This window comes from Eulemur rufifrons, chromosome 18 (assembly GCF_041146395.1).
Source record: "Eulemur rufifrons isolate Redbay chromosome 18, OSU_ERuf_1, whole genome shotgun sequence".
Lineage (NCBI taxonomy): Eukaryota > Metazoa > Chordata > Mammalia > Primates > Lemuridae > Eulemur > Eulemur rufifrons.
Window position 1 is genome coordinate 65577714 of NC_091000.1, and position 13719 is coordinate 65591432.

General features: G+C 47.9%; 1 protein-coding gene across 1 annotated transcript in view; it reads left to right on the forward strand.

Annotated features, from left to right (window-relative positions):
- Window positions 1-13719, forward strand: part of F13A1 (coagulation factor XIII A chain) — a 153945-nt gene that overhangs the window by 113869 nt on the left and 26357 nt on the right. The window contains exons 11-12 of the mRNA XM_069493144.1: window positions 3283-3436; window positions 10424-10711. Of these exons, the coding sequence (XP_069349245.1) occupies window positions 3283-3436; window positions 10424-10711 (442 nt within the window). The remainder of the gene's footprint in view (window positions 1-3282; window positions 3437-10423; window positions 10712-13719) is intronic.

Below are 13719 nucleotides of genomic sequence, written 5' to 3' on the forward strand. Positions count from 1 at the left end.
TGCTGCCCACCGCAGCTTTCCTGAGCCCCCGGGACCTGGAACAATGGCAGAGGTTGCGTAAGAAGTGCCTGTGTCTGAGAAGCAAGGGTGTGGTATTTTAAAGAAAGCACCAGATTTCATGTATGGATGCCCAGGTTTGGCATAATTATAGCCCCTTCAAGTGTGTGAGTAGGACTAGATAGATGATCATTAAGATTTCATCCCACTCAAAAGAAGGAAAAGAAATTAGTCTTAAACTTAGGACTTTAACAAGTAGTATTCATCTACCTACCTGCCCTGCAAGGCAGGTAGGTTCAGAGAGATTCAGTAACTTATCCAAAGTCACACAGCCTAAGTTCAATATTTCTCACAGTACACCCTGCACTTAATGACTGTTCTGCTGTAGAGTCAATTGGTCTTGGTAGGGCTGGTCACTGGTACATTAAAGGCCCTCAGTGATTGTCCTATGTATCCAGGATAGGGAACCATTACGCCAGTGGCTGAAACTGAAAATAATACTTTCCCTCCATGCCTGACTCCTGATGTACATATATAAAAGTCAACTCATACATGTGTCTCTCCTCTCCTCTCCTCTCCTCTCCTCTCCACAAGGGCTGTGCTGTTGGGCTGGCCTGAGATTTTAGCCACAAAGATTTCTTTAGCCATACTCAAGAGGAGCCCAGGATTTAGCCACTGTCATATTTGGCTTGTCTCCCATAAGCTGTTGTAAGGGTTGTTATTAAGAGGATATTTATCACCCACGTTGCTATAATTTGTGAGTGGGGAGGTACCTGCGTGTGCCTGCATGGCTTCCTCCAGAGGGAATGCCAAAATTCTCAGGCAGTTCATTTAAAGTTTCCTTAATTTTTTTTCCCCCAAAGTGACGCATATTCCTTCGGTATCTGCTCTGTCTTCTCCTGTGCCCATTCCTGATTGCACATTGCAGCCTTTCACATGGTTCACAACTGAGTTCCGAGTCTCTGCTGAGGAGCAGAGCTACCATTTATTACCCCCAGAAATTGGAGCCTGAGCACGGAACCATCTCCCCACCTCAGGTGGTGCTCACGGCCCTGCGGGTGACGCAGGAGAGGCAGGGTGCTGCCACGGTCAAGGCAACGGCTACTGACCCGCCCGGGGCTTGCCCTTCTCCACCAGCTCCCAGCCACGTGACCACGAACACTTTGCTTCCCCCTTGCGAGACTTGGTGCCCTCGCCTGTCATACAGCTATAATAATACATGTTAATACTTCGCAGGCTTGTTGTTGTGAGGTTGAAATTAAACCCTTTATAATATGTCCCTAAACGTTGTGGGTATTCACTGAATGTTGGCTATCTCCTCCTTAGCAGAAATCAGACTTCATAAACACGCAGAACATTTTGTGAGAAAGGAGAGAAAAGTCGCCCTCTTTGACCTCAACTTTAAAAGATAGGGATATATCACCTCATTTCCCCAGTCCCTAATGATGATGATTACACTTTTGCTCCATTTTGAAATTTACAAGTCTTGTTCACATAGATCTTATATCACTCTGACCTAAAATGTTCCTGTGAAATTAGCAGAGCACGTGTAGTCATTTTCATTTTATAGAATCAGGAACTGAAGTTCAGAGAGGTTAACATGACTTTCTACAAGTACACGCCCAAGATCAGAGCCCAAGTTTCTTGCAGCTAATCCAGAGCCTCTGCTGAATACATTCGCGCGGTAGCACCTGCCGGTACCCCACCCTGCCCTTCCTCAGTTTCTCAGTTCACTAACCCCTCTGCATCGCTCAGGTTTCAACTCAGCTCTTACTTCCTGGCTTCCCAGCAACTGCCCCGTGAGCTCCCAGAGTATCTTGGACTTACCCTCTCAAGGTACTTACTGTACCGTATCGCAGGGGCTCTCAGGCCTGGGCGTCCAGTGGAATTGTCTGAGACCTTTTGAAAAACATAGTAGATTTAGGGTCTCACCCAAGACCTCCTTAATCAAGCATCTATTTTTCAAAAGTTCTGCGAGTGATTGAGCTGCACCACGGCACCGTCACTAGAGTGTAAACTCTGTAATGGTAGTGACCAGATCTATTTTGTTCATCATTGGGAACCCAGAACCGTGAACAATATCTGGCAATATTATTAAATAATATGTTATTATCAATAACATTTATTGAGTGTTTATACCAGGCACTATGATAACTAATTTTTTTCAATTCTGCCAATCGTCCTACGAGGAAGGAGCTATTACTACCGTATTTAAAGAGGGGAGGACTGAGGCTTGGCAAGGAGCTTGGAAACATTTCATCAATACAGCAGTGACTGTCAGCAGTGCAATTCACGTTTCCTACCTGCTTCCCTGCTAGTAAATGGAACTCCCAAGAAAGTGATTGTAAAAAATACAACAAACAATGCTGGGGGAGTCAGCTTTCAGGCACAGATTAGACATTGTCTTTTGAAAATAGAACGATAAAGCAGAACCCTGGAGGAACTTGGGGACCCACCAGCATGGCCCCCAGGTGCTATTTCCAAGTGCCAAAGATTGCACATTTTAGTTGCTGAACCACCAGAAAATTGCCTGAACTCCTCCTGAATTGTCCAATATTGTTTTTCAATTCAGATGCTTTTGGCTGCAAGTAACAGAACTAATATGACTGAAACAGTTGAGGGGTTATTTCTCTCATATTAGGGATCCTGAAGTAGGTTGGTCCCAAGGTTGGCGTAGCCGTCTAACGGCATCATCAAGCCCCCAGATCTTGTCCTTCTCCTCTGCCGTCTTCTGATGTTGGCAGGGTTTCCCTTCACTGTCCCAGGATGGCTACGGCAGCTCCAAGAGACACTTCAAATCACGTGAAAACATCTGAAAGCAGGAAAGGAAGGGCAAACTGTCCCATGTGCTTCTCTCCTTCTGTAAAGGAGAAAGGTCTTTCCCAGAAGCATCCAGCAGACTTCCTCTTCTTCCTAGAAGTGGGTCCTGTAGCCGCTGCTGTCTTAGAAGAAGTCACGGAAAGCAGGTGATAGGCATGGTGGTGTCAGCTGTCCCTTAGGAGGTAGAATTTACCAGGAAGACAAAGGGGAGAAAGAAACGGTTGCTGCTTAGACAACCGATTGCCCCAGCCTCAAAAATTCTTCATTTAAAATAGTGATGATGAATCTAAACTGGATCCCCCTATAGAACATGTGAAACACCAGCTTAGCCCTGTGTATCCAATGCCGCCAGAGAAAGGAGCATGTCAGCTCCAGGGATCTCTGGATGACTATACTATGGAGAGGTAGAGATTTTAGTGACAAGGACATTTGATGATGGCTGACGCTGTCCCCTCCTGTTTCCAGGTCAACAGTGACCTTGTCTACATCACAGCTAAGAAAGATGGCACTCGAGTGGTGGAAACTGTGGATGCCACCCACATTGGGAAATTAATTGTGACCAAAGAAATCGGAGGAGATGGCATGAAGGATATTACTGATACTTACAAATTCCAAGAAGGTAATTTACTACAACCAAATGAAGATTTATTTGCTCGAGTCCACGTAGTGCTTATTCACTGTCACTCTGAGATGTGTTCCATGAGCTGGTGTTTGCAGCATCTGGTAGCAAGAGCATATGTATAAACGCTCATGAGTGAAAGGTACACCACACAATCAATTTTTCTTGTAGTTCTGTGTTTGCTTTGAGCAGAATTCTCCTTCATGTGGCTTGTGAAATGACTTGGTTTAAAGTCAGATCTATTTCAACAGAGTATAGAATATGTTCTGGCCCACAAGAACCTTAATTTTAAATAATCCTATTAGAAAACTGTATAATTTTAGTTCAATAATAGAAATTTAAATAACTACTTCAAATTGTCCCATTGAATTATTACAGAAGCCCTACAAAGTAGATAATACAATATAAATAGGACAGTACAGTCTCCATAATTCAGGCCAATTAGGTCAAAGGCCAATTTCAATTATAAAACAATATTGTGGTGGGGGTTGTTAATTTTTATTATATAGAATGTTTCAAATGACACTGTAGAGTTCACTTCTATCTCAGTCAATACCATCTGTCTGCAGTTGGTTTGGTGCTGGGGGGTCTCAGTTCCTGTCCTGGGTCAAGAGGTAGGATTATCATGCAGAGGGGGCTTTGGGAACAAGAAGAGTGACATTCAGTCCCACCAAGAGATTCAGAAAAAGCAGAGCCCAGGAAGAGAAGTGAGAGACCCCAGTTCAGGAAAGCTGGACAGAGGTTTCCAGGCAGGGGGCGCATGAACAGAGGTAGGAGGTGTGTTTAGGGTCCTGCAGGCCTTACTAATGCATCAAGCTCAGAACGCCCAGTGGCTGGAGACAAAGCTGCCCGAGGCCAGTGGTAGCCAGGAGCTCGAGGACCTTGGGTGTCTTTATGGGGAACACAGAATATATTTTGCAAATGCTTCACTGCCAGAGGTTCTTAAGAGCAGCATTTATTTTAGTGAATGGATAAAAATGACAAGAAATTACCATACACCTAAATATTCATTGGTATTCCTGAAGTGCTAAGGAGTGCAGAATTTGTTTTAAATATTTTAGACAGTTTCCCTGCTCTTATTTACAAAAGCAATTTGCACTATAAAGAAAAAGCCTGCTGAATTGAGAACTCTTGTGCATAGTCTCAGAAATGGCAGATTTTTGTCATCTGAACTAGTGAATTTTTACTGTATTTCTGAAATGGTTCACTCTCCTCTCCTGTTGGTTTTCTTCCATTGCACTACATAGATGCAAAGATTTTTTTTTTTTTCTTCTTGACTTTTTCCTAAAAGGGAAGTTAAAAATAATACAGGCACAATAGAACAAAACTAACAAGCAATGCCCTCTTACTATAGAGTTACAAGCAAAAAGGTTAGAAAGGGAAAAAGCAGGGTTCGTAGAAAAAGTTAGCTGCAACATTCACTCGTTTATACATTCGTCCACTCAACAGCTTGTCTCTACCACCTGCCACATCAAGTGCTGGGCAGGGTTGGAGGCACCACAGCCCTGCCTTCCCACCCAGCCAGAGGGAAAAGCAGACGTCCCCCGCCCTCCCCGCTAGGTGCAAATTGCTCTGTTGCAGGTGCCGCAGGGCGCAGGAAGAACTGGAAACCCACACACTCTGCTGGCTCTGCTGGCGGGGAGAACCCCGAGGCAGGAGTTAGTGATGGGCTAACTCAGCCCAAAGGGTAGACAAGGATTGGCAGATGAAGCTGGGGAAAGAATTCCCCAAGAAAAGGTAGCAAGGCAAGGACTGTGGTGTGAACCGTCCTACTTTGGAAGAAGTCCTGACCAGACAGTGCAGAGAACAAAAGGCGAGCCGGCAGGCAGCCGGGAGCTGCAGTAACAGAGCCGTCCATGCGCCCAGGCAGCTCGCGGAAACCACAGAGCAGAGCACGGCTGCCACTACCTGTCGGTGTGGAGGGGACCGTGAAGGCCCTATCAGGAACAGGACAGGATCAGAGACCACAGGAGGAAACACCAAAAACCAGTCCACGAAAGAGGAGTTGGGGGCTGGGCCAGGCGTGGACTCTAGATTAAAACAAATAAAACGCATCCACTCTGCGTGAGGAAGACACCTGGGGTCCAGGCAAGAAGGCAGGACACGGGGAGAGGAACAGCGGGGCGTGGTCCAGCTGGAAGAACCTCTAAGTCCGCATAGATGGCTGTAAGAGAGACTCATCCTGCCTCTGGGCTGGAGTGTGATCCCAAGTGGATGATAATTAGTCCCTTAATCCAGGGTGGCATACACATTTCAAATCCTAACTTTGGAAATGACCGAGTGGGGTGCTATTGTGAAGCCGCTGAGACTGCACCCGCACACGCTGGGAGACAGTGACTGACTAATGTCGTCTGCCACCGGCTCGCGGTGCGGGGCTGGCCGCCTCCCGGCCGAGCGTTTACCGTCCCGATCCTCGCTGTTCAGTCGCTCGTGTAATTTCTCTGACCCACAGGTGCTGGCTGGACACTGAAATATGGAGCTGAGTAAAATCATAGGAGAAAATTATGGCTAGATTTAGGAATTAATTATTTTAATGAATTAAATCATGGAAAGATCATTTTTCACTTTCAACTTACTAAAAGCTTAATATTAACTTTATAACTTTTTTCCAAAATATACAATTAAGAAACTATAAAACTTTGAAAACTAGAATCCTGAGATCTTCTCTCCGGGCACCATATCCCCCCTGAGGACGGTGTCTTGACCTCATTCCCTCTTTGCTGCGTCAGTTACCTCCTCTGTCACCTCACCAGCATTTCCCCCTCTCCTCGATTTTCTCCCTCCGGGGAGCCTTCAGCCAGGCTCAAGGGTCTCCTGTGTTTAAAAGCAAATTTACAACAGTCTTTTTCAACACTACACTCCCTACCAGACACGCCCCAGTCTGCCTTCCTTCTCGCCTCCCGCAAGGGCCGCCTGGACTTGTGACCCGCCACACTCCCTCCTGCACCCTATTCCTGCCGCCCTCGAGGCCCACAGCTGTGCTCCAGGTTACCAACACCATGGAATATAGGTTTCGCAGACCTCATCTTACATGACCTTCCTACCCTTCCCGGTGCTGTTGTTCACTCTGCTTTCTTGAATCTTGTCTTCTCTTTGTTTCCACAGCGCAGCTCTCTCCTGGTTCCCCCACACCCACCTGACCCTTTTCCCCTCTTTCTGCAACTATAACTTCCCTCTGAATGTCACCTCATTCTAGGTCCCAGTCCTTCCCACCTGCTTTATGCCCCTCCCACATAGCTGGTATTAACGTTCACATGTATCCCCATCACCCCAAGTCTGTGTCTCTGCCCAGACTTTCTCTAAATGTCCCACATTCCCAAATGCCACCTTCTCTCGCTCCCCTGCTCATCTCAGATCTATTTCTCCTGTGCTCCCCTGATGAAGAGAGCCACCATCCACCCAAATTTAGCAAATAACGAGTGAGTCAAGCAGCAAATCCTCTAGATGTCCCCTCAAATGCATCCCCTCCCCTCCAGCTCCAAGATCACTGTCCAAAAAGTAAACAGTATCTGCTGTGTAAAACGCTTACTCTAGTGCCTGACACACAGCACATACCCAGTGAGGTTAGTCCCACTACTGCTAGGAGTTTGTTATTGCTGCCGTTCTCTTCCTGTTAGCTTGGGCTGTGATTATTTTTCTCCTGGAAAAATACCTGCTCTAGCTTCCCCATCCCGCCTTCCCTCCTCATCCTCCCCTCCTCTCAGTCTCACCCCTGCCTTGCTGCCAAAGTGATGCAATGCAAGCCCAGCCTGCCCCAGCACGGCTTCCCAGCCCGCACTCTCTCCCTGCCCCCAGGGCACTCCCCTCCTAGCTCACAAAGCCTCTTCTTAGCTGGCCTTTGGAGTCCCCCCTGCTGCACCTCCTGGCTGTGGCCCATGGGTATCCGCCCAGCAGCCCAGCAGCCAGCTGAGCCGCTGGCAGTTCCTCCAGCAAGCCAAGCTCCCACCTGCCCCCTGGCTTTGCCCTGGCTGTGTAGGAAAAAGCCCTTCCAAGAAGCCTCCCCTGCCACCCTCATGTTCCCATGCACCTCGGGCCAACCTCTGTCCCAGCATCTGTGATGAACACGTCTGTGCTATGACCGTTCTTCACCTGTTCCTTCGGTACCTGTGAGGGAGAGGCCGTGTTTCTCATCTGTGCCAAGCACGGTGCCTGGAACATTATAGGGGCTCCAGTAGCATGAAATGACCAAATGAATGGCCACTGAGGTGACACTTTCACAGGCAGGCTTAATTTAACATAAAATGTCCTAAACTGGACTATTTAGTACCTGTTATAAAGATGAAAGTTTTGCCTCTGGCTGAAAGCAAAGCCTTCTCCAAACGTCGATTCTTTGGATCTTCTGTGGCAGGTCAGGCCCCAGAACCTGGGGACACAGACAGACATGGACAAGTCAGCCCGAGTCCCTGTTCTCAGGGAGCTTGCATTCCAGCAGAGGAGATAATGTCACACAGTGCTGTGACAAGGAAGGGGAATGAAAACCAGGCATGTCATGTGTGAGTGAGAGACGAGAGGACTAGGGTTTAGGGACACATTACACAGGGTAAGGGGGGACGACTGAGGAGGTGGCAGTGGACCTAAGGCCAAAACAATAAGAAGAGGCTTCATCCAACATACAAGGGCTCTCTTATTGCAACCTAGGTAACGCGAAGATGTGAAATGTTTTTTTGACCTTGTGCCTAGAGATTCCCACAGAGGCATCTCAGAAAATAAAATCAGGCTTTGGATAAGTCTCTCATAGCACTAAAATTTCGCCCATGGCCCTGAATGATGTAAGACACCAGAGCACAGAGCGTGACTGTAGGAAACAGGAATTACTGTGCCCTGCTCTGGGAAAACCCTGCAGTTCTTTCCTCTTCTCTGGGCCTGCACTTCCCGCAGCAGCCCAGCCTGCCTACGCCTGGCTGCCCCAGAGGGACCCTCGGGAGGGCGCTCCAGGTGCCTGCACTGTCACTGCTACGCAGTTGCTCACAGCTCGCCGCAAGCCTCCCTCTCCCCTGCCCTCGCCTGGGCCAGCTCGGCTCCTCTCCCTGAAGGCGGCCCCTCTCCGATCAGGTTCCTGCTGCTCGGATTTGCCTCCTACATTGTGCCTAAATGCACATTTGGCCCCCGTCCAGAGTGATAATCGATGGTGCTTTCTTTCTCAGGGACCTACCTGCCAGATGATTCCTGCTGAAATGTTCACTGCACCGTCCTCACCCTGCCTCTCCTTTGCTTGTGTTGCCTCCCCCTGTGGGTCTATGAACACCCACTCCAGCCACAGCTTGTCCTGGGCCAGCTGTTTCTGGCACTTCCTTGCAGTCCTGACGATCAGGGGAATCGTTAATACACACACACACACACACACTCACTCACACACTCATCTTTGTACGCAACACCTGCTGGCATTTTCTCTGTCTCTGCAGAGTAACTTCCTCTTATTATGCGCCTACCACCTCTAATCCACCTAACACCCCTAGGATGCAGGCGCCCTGATTTTCCAAGCACAGAAACTGATGGTGTTAACAGTGCCTACCTTGTAGAGCTGTTATGAGGATTAAATGAGATAATTCACAAAAGCACTTATCCCAAAGCTCGGCTCACAGTTAGCGCTCAGTGGTAGTTATTGTGATTAATTGGCCTCTTAATCACCATTGCATTTCATTATTAACTAGGTAAACTAGAAGGCAATATCTTAAAATTAACATAATTATAAAAGCCAGAATTCATATTTTAAAGTGATTTTTTTCTGCTAGCCATTCTCATGACCAGTTTTTACAAGCCAAAGAATTTGCCTTCATGTTTTCATGTCTGTCCTCCACGATGCACAAAGATAAACCCAAAGCTATTTAAGATGGAAAACAGAATGGCCACCACCCCTCTACACCTCCACCAGCCCTGTCCCCAAGGCCACACACTTTCTCCAAAGCTCTGCCGTCCCTGCTTGTCAGCGGAGGCACAAGCTCTCCCTGAGGCCTGACACATGTCTTTGTTTCCTGCTTCCTCATCTACACGAAGCTCTCTTTTGCCTCTTCCAGAGCTCATCCCTCCTCCTTCTCCCCACACCTTCATCTCCACCACAACCACCTCGGAAACCCTACACGAGACATTTTCCTCAAAACAGCACACACGTCAAATGGCGTTAGAACCTGGGTGCACTGCCACCGGCCAACAGCTACCCCTCAAAAAACTATATTCAACGTCAGATGAGTTTGGAAGACCTTACATTAAAGAAAAGCAAGTAGGTCTCCTTGCTGTAGGGCTTCATCTTAGAACCTCTGACAGGCTAATGGAGCTGGAGGACATGCAGGAGGCTCTAGACAGCTCAGTGATCCTCCGGGGGTCTGACCGGAGAGCCCTGGGACAGGGAAGGCCTGTTAATGTCTTGCCAGAGCCCAGTGTCCTGGGGCAGCTCGTGGTTTGCAATCTCTGCAGGGGTGGGGAGGGAGGTGGGGGAAGGCAGGGCCGGAGCCCTCCAGGGTCAACTCAGCAAAGAGCAAGTGGACAGGCCCAAGTGGAAGGCAGGTTGGGGAAGACAGTCTTGTTGGGGATCCATAAAGTAGGAGAACTTACACGGCAGGAGGCGGAATGGCAAGAGGCAATAATTTCCACGATCGATGCCTAGAGGTCCCCAAGTCCTTGCCACTAGGCGAGGACTCAAGAAGGGAAGCAAATGCGCACCACAGTTTGAGAAGTGTCAGATTTTGCCAATTTTACCTGCTGACCCTGAAATAGTGGCACTGGAGAAACAGCTCTTAGCACCACCCCCTTTCTAGATAGGCCCTGGCACTGCCACCTGCAGACTCGGCCACCCAGGCAGGTCACCAACTCTGGGAATCTGAATTTGCAGAATTTGTAACAGAGGAATAATGGTGGCATCTGCCTCCCAGGGAGGTCATGAGGCTATGGAGACACGCTGGCGAGCACGGTACGCAACGTGTCTATTCATGTGACTTTCTCATGGTGGACTGCAATTCTTTTTCCCTGTCATTATCTCTGGATCTCTCCTAGGTCAAGAAGAAGAGAGATTGGCCCTAGAAACCGCCCTGATGTACGGAGCCAAAAAGCCTCTCAACACAGAAGGCGTCGCCAAACCAAGGTCCAATGTAGACATGGACTTTGAAGTGGAAAATGCCGTGCTGGGGAAAGACTTCAAGCTCACCATCACCTTCCGGAACAACAGCCCCAGCCGTTACACCATCTCAGCCTATCTCTCAGGCAGCATCACCTTCTACACCGGGGTTGTGAAGGAAGAATTCAAGAAGGAGACATTCGAAGTGACGCTGGAGCCCTTGTCCTGTAAGCTAACCAGGGCATGTTCTCTCCAGGACTTGCCACCTGGCTCCCTGTCTCCCTAGGACAGCTTTCTGTATGAGTTAACCTTATCTCCCAGGGCACAGGAGCGTGCCCCTCTTTTCTAGACTAGCCTCAACTTTCATCTTCACGTCTGATGCATGGAAGTAAATGCTGAAACTTTCAAAGCCTAGAGCCCCATGGGTCCTGGGAAATAGATGGAACTTAACTTCTTACTACTCAAAGTGTGGTCTAGGGACCAGGGGCATCAGCTTCTCCCAGGAGCTTATCAGAAATGCAGGATCTCAGACCCCACCCCAGGCCTCCTGAATCAAAATCTGCATTTTGATGAGATCCCGAGGGGACTGGAGTGCACAGGGAAGTTTGTAAAGCACACGTCTAAATGACCCATGTCAGAACACATGCCCTCAGGTGGTGCCTCTCTCCTAATTTAGGGAAGCCTTTTGGGGGCTGTCCAGAAAGAATGGTGTGTTTGTCTTACCGTCTAGAAAGCAGGGAGATCTAAGGCCTGCATGCAGACTGTTTCATAAAAGTGCCCTGATAGGCAAGGAGAGAACCCATCCCTGGAGACTGCCCTCCAGGAGCCTGTGGATGGCTTTGTTCTCTCTGCCATCTCTCAAGGGGCCTCCTTCTCATCCTCGTGCACACATCTTCCAAGCATTTTCATCACTATAAAAATGCAGGATATTTTAAGCAGGTTGGGATCTGCATGCCACAGCTTACGTTGGGGATTACAATTTCGGCCAGTCTCATTTCCTGGGGTGCTAGTATTTGGTGGGCACAACTGTTGGTCACGTGACTGGCAACATGAGTCAACTGGAAGAAGCCGGTCTCCAGGCAGGGAGTGTCAACTTAGAGAGAGCAGGTTGTAAGGACCTGAATACTTCAGGGCACCGATGCCCATTGACCTGACATGTGGCACTAAAAAAAGAAGGAAAGGAAAAAAAAGGTATTCAAATAATTTTTACAAAGCAGAGGCAAGCAAGACTAATAAGCCCCCCTGGGATGACCAAACCACGTGTCTCAGTTGTTCTCAAGCTCTCTGTCTCTGGTGGCTATCACAACCCACAGTACCCTGACTGAAGCTTTAGAAAAATATTTTTAGAAAAATGGGAAACTATTCCTAAAAATTCTAATTCCAAGAAACCTACTCAAACCAAAAGGAAGTAAATCTCCCTAGCTTCAGTGATATAGCTAATAATTAACAAATCACTGTGGTATTTTCTATGGAAACTAGGAAATTTGACACTTTTCCTCTTCCTAGAGATAGGAAAGGGAGTCCCCATAGAAAAGGAGAGTCAGTGTAAAGGACTGAAGAGGACAACAGTCACCGTGATTGCTTGGAACGGGCAGCCACATGTGATTTCAGAGAGCCTGAGCCTTGCAGTCAGATAACTCTGTATGTAAGGGACGGCTGTGTCACCTACCGCTGTTTCCCTGGACAAGTTACTCAAGCTCTGAACTCTCTGTCCTCATCTGTAAATGAGAACAACCCACCCACACCAAAGGATTGGTCTCCCCAAACCTTTATTTAGTGCTTGCAAGTCCAGGTTCTGTTTTGTGCTGGAGACGTAGCAATGCCCTTCCCTTTTGGAGTTTCTGGTCTTGTGGGGGAGCCAGACAGTAAGGAACCAAACAAGTGAATATATAGTATGGTTATATGGATAAATCAAATGTAAAGCCCGTAGAGGGGGCAGGGAGTGCTGGTGACAGTGGGATAGTTGGGCATTCAGGTCTCTGTTAAGTGTTAAGTGTCTCTAATAGGGTGACATTTAACAGAGACCTGACAGAAGGGCACAAGTAATCATTCCAGCCAGAAGGAACCGTATGTGCAAAGGCCCTGGGGCCAGACTATGTCTAACGTATTCAGTGAGCAGTGTGGAGCTAGAATTGGAAGGAAAGGTGGCAAGGGGCAATGTGGGTGGGTACAGATCATATGAAGAATTGTAGGCCCTCGTAAGGACTTTGGCCTTGATATTAAGTGAGCTGAGGAGCCATTATAGGGTTTTGAGCAGGAGTATGGCATGATCTAACTTAAGTCTTGAAAGATCATTCCAGCTGGTGTGTTGAGAAAAGACTAAAGGGGAAATAGGCCTGAAGCTTAAAGACCAGTTAGGATGCTTTTGCAATTATTCAGCTGAGAGGTGGTGGTGGTGGTAGTGAGGGGAATAGTGAGAACTGGTCAGATCTGGGTATGTTCTGAAGGTAGAACCCGCCTGAGCGGCGTATGGATTGGCTATGTGTTATGAGAGAAAAGGGGTGTGGAGAAAACCAAATGAGATAATACAGATGACATGCTTTGCACACAGTAGGCTTTCAATAAATGGTAACCTCCAACATGTTTACACTGGGGGAAACTGAAGCTAGGAAGATGAGTCGATGTGTTCAAGGCCACACACAGCAATTAGAGGCCCAGAAGGTAATAGAACCAAAGTCCCATTCAGGCAATGACAATGAGCCGGTTCAGGACAAACTTGGCCCCAGGTGGGCCAGTTACCTCCCCTGTGTCCTCATCCCTGCCGTCCAGCCCAGATCTTTAGATGGGAACTGAACACCAGCCTTTTCCCATGTCATAAGAGCTTTGTCTCTCAATCTCCTTCCTCTTCTCTCTCCACTCCAGTTAAAGAACGAGCTTGTGTGAGTGGGTGGGCTAGAATGGAATGCTTATCATCACGTCAGCCATTGATCTAAGGACAGCTGACCAAACCTACACCTGAGTCAGTAGGAACATGCTCCCACCCACTTGGCCAAACCTAGGGCTTGTCCTGAATAACTTGAAGGAAACCAGAGACTCTTTGTTCCTTTGCCCTGCAGGTAGGTGGCATTAACTGCATGCAATAAATTGCATATTGCAATCTAGAAGAAATTGCAGAATATTGCAAAAAGCCACATAATTCTAGACTTCGATCAAGCATTCTTAGATGCCTCTATTACAAGGATAGTTCTCTAAGCAAAATGGGAGGCGAAGTTTCCAGATTGATAATTACAGGGAA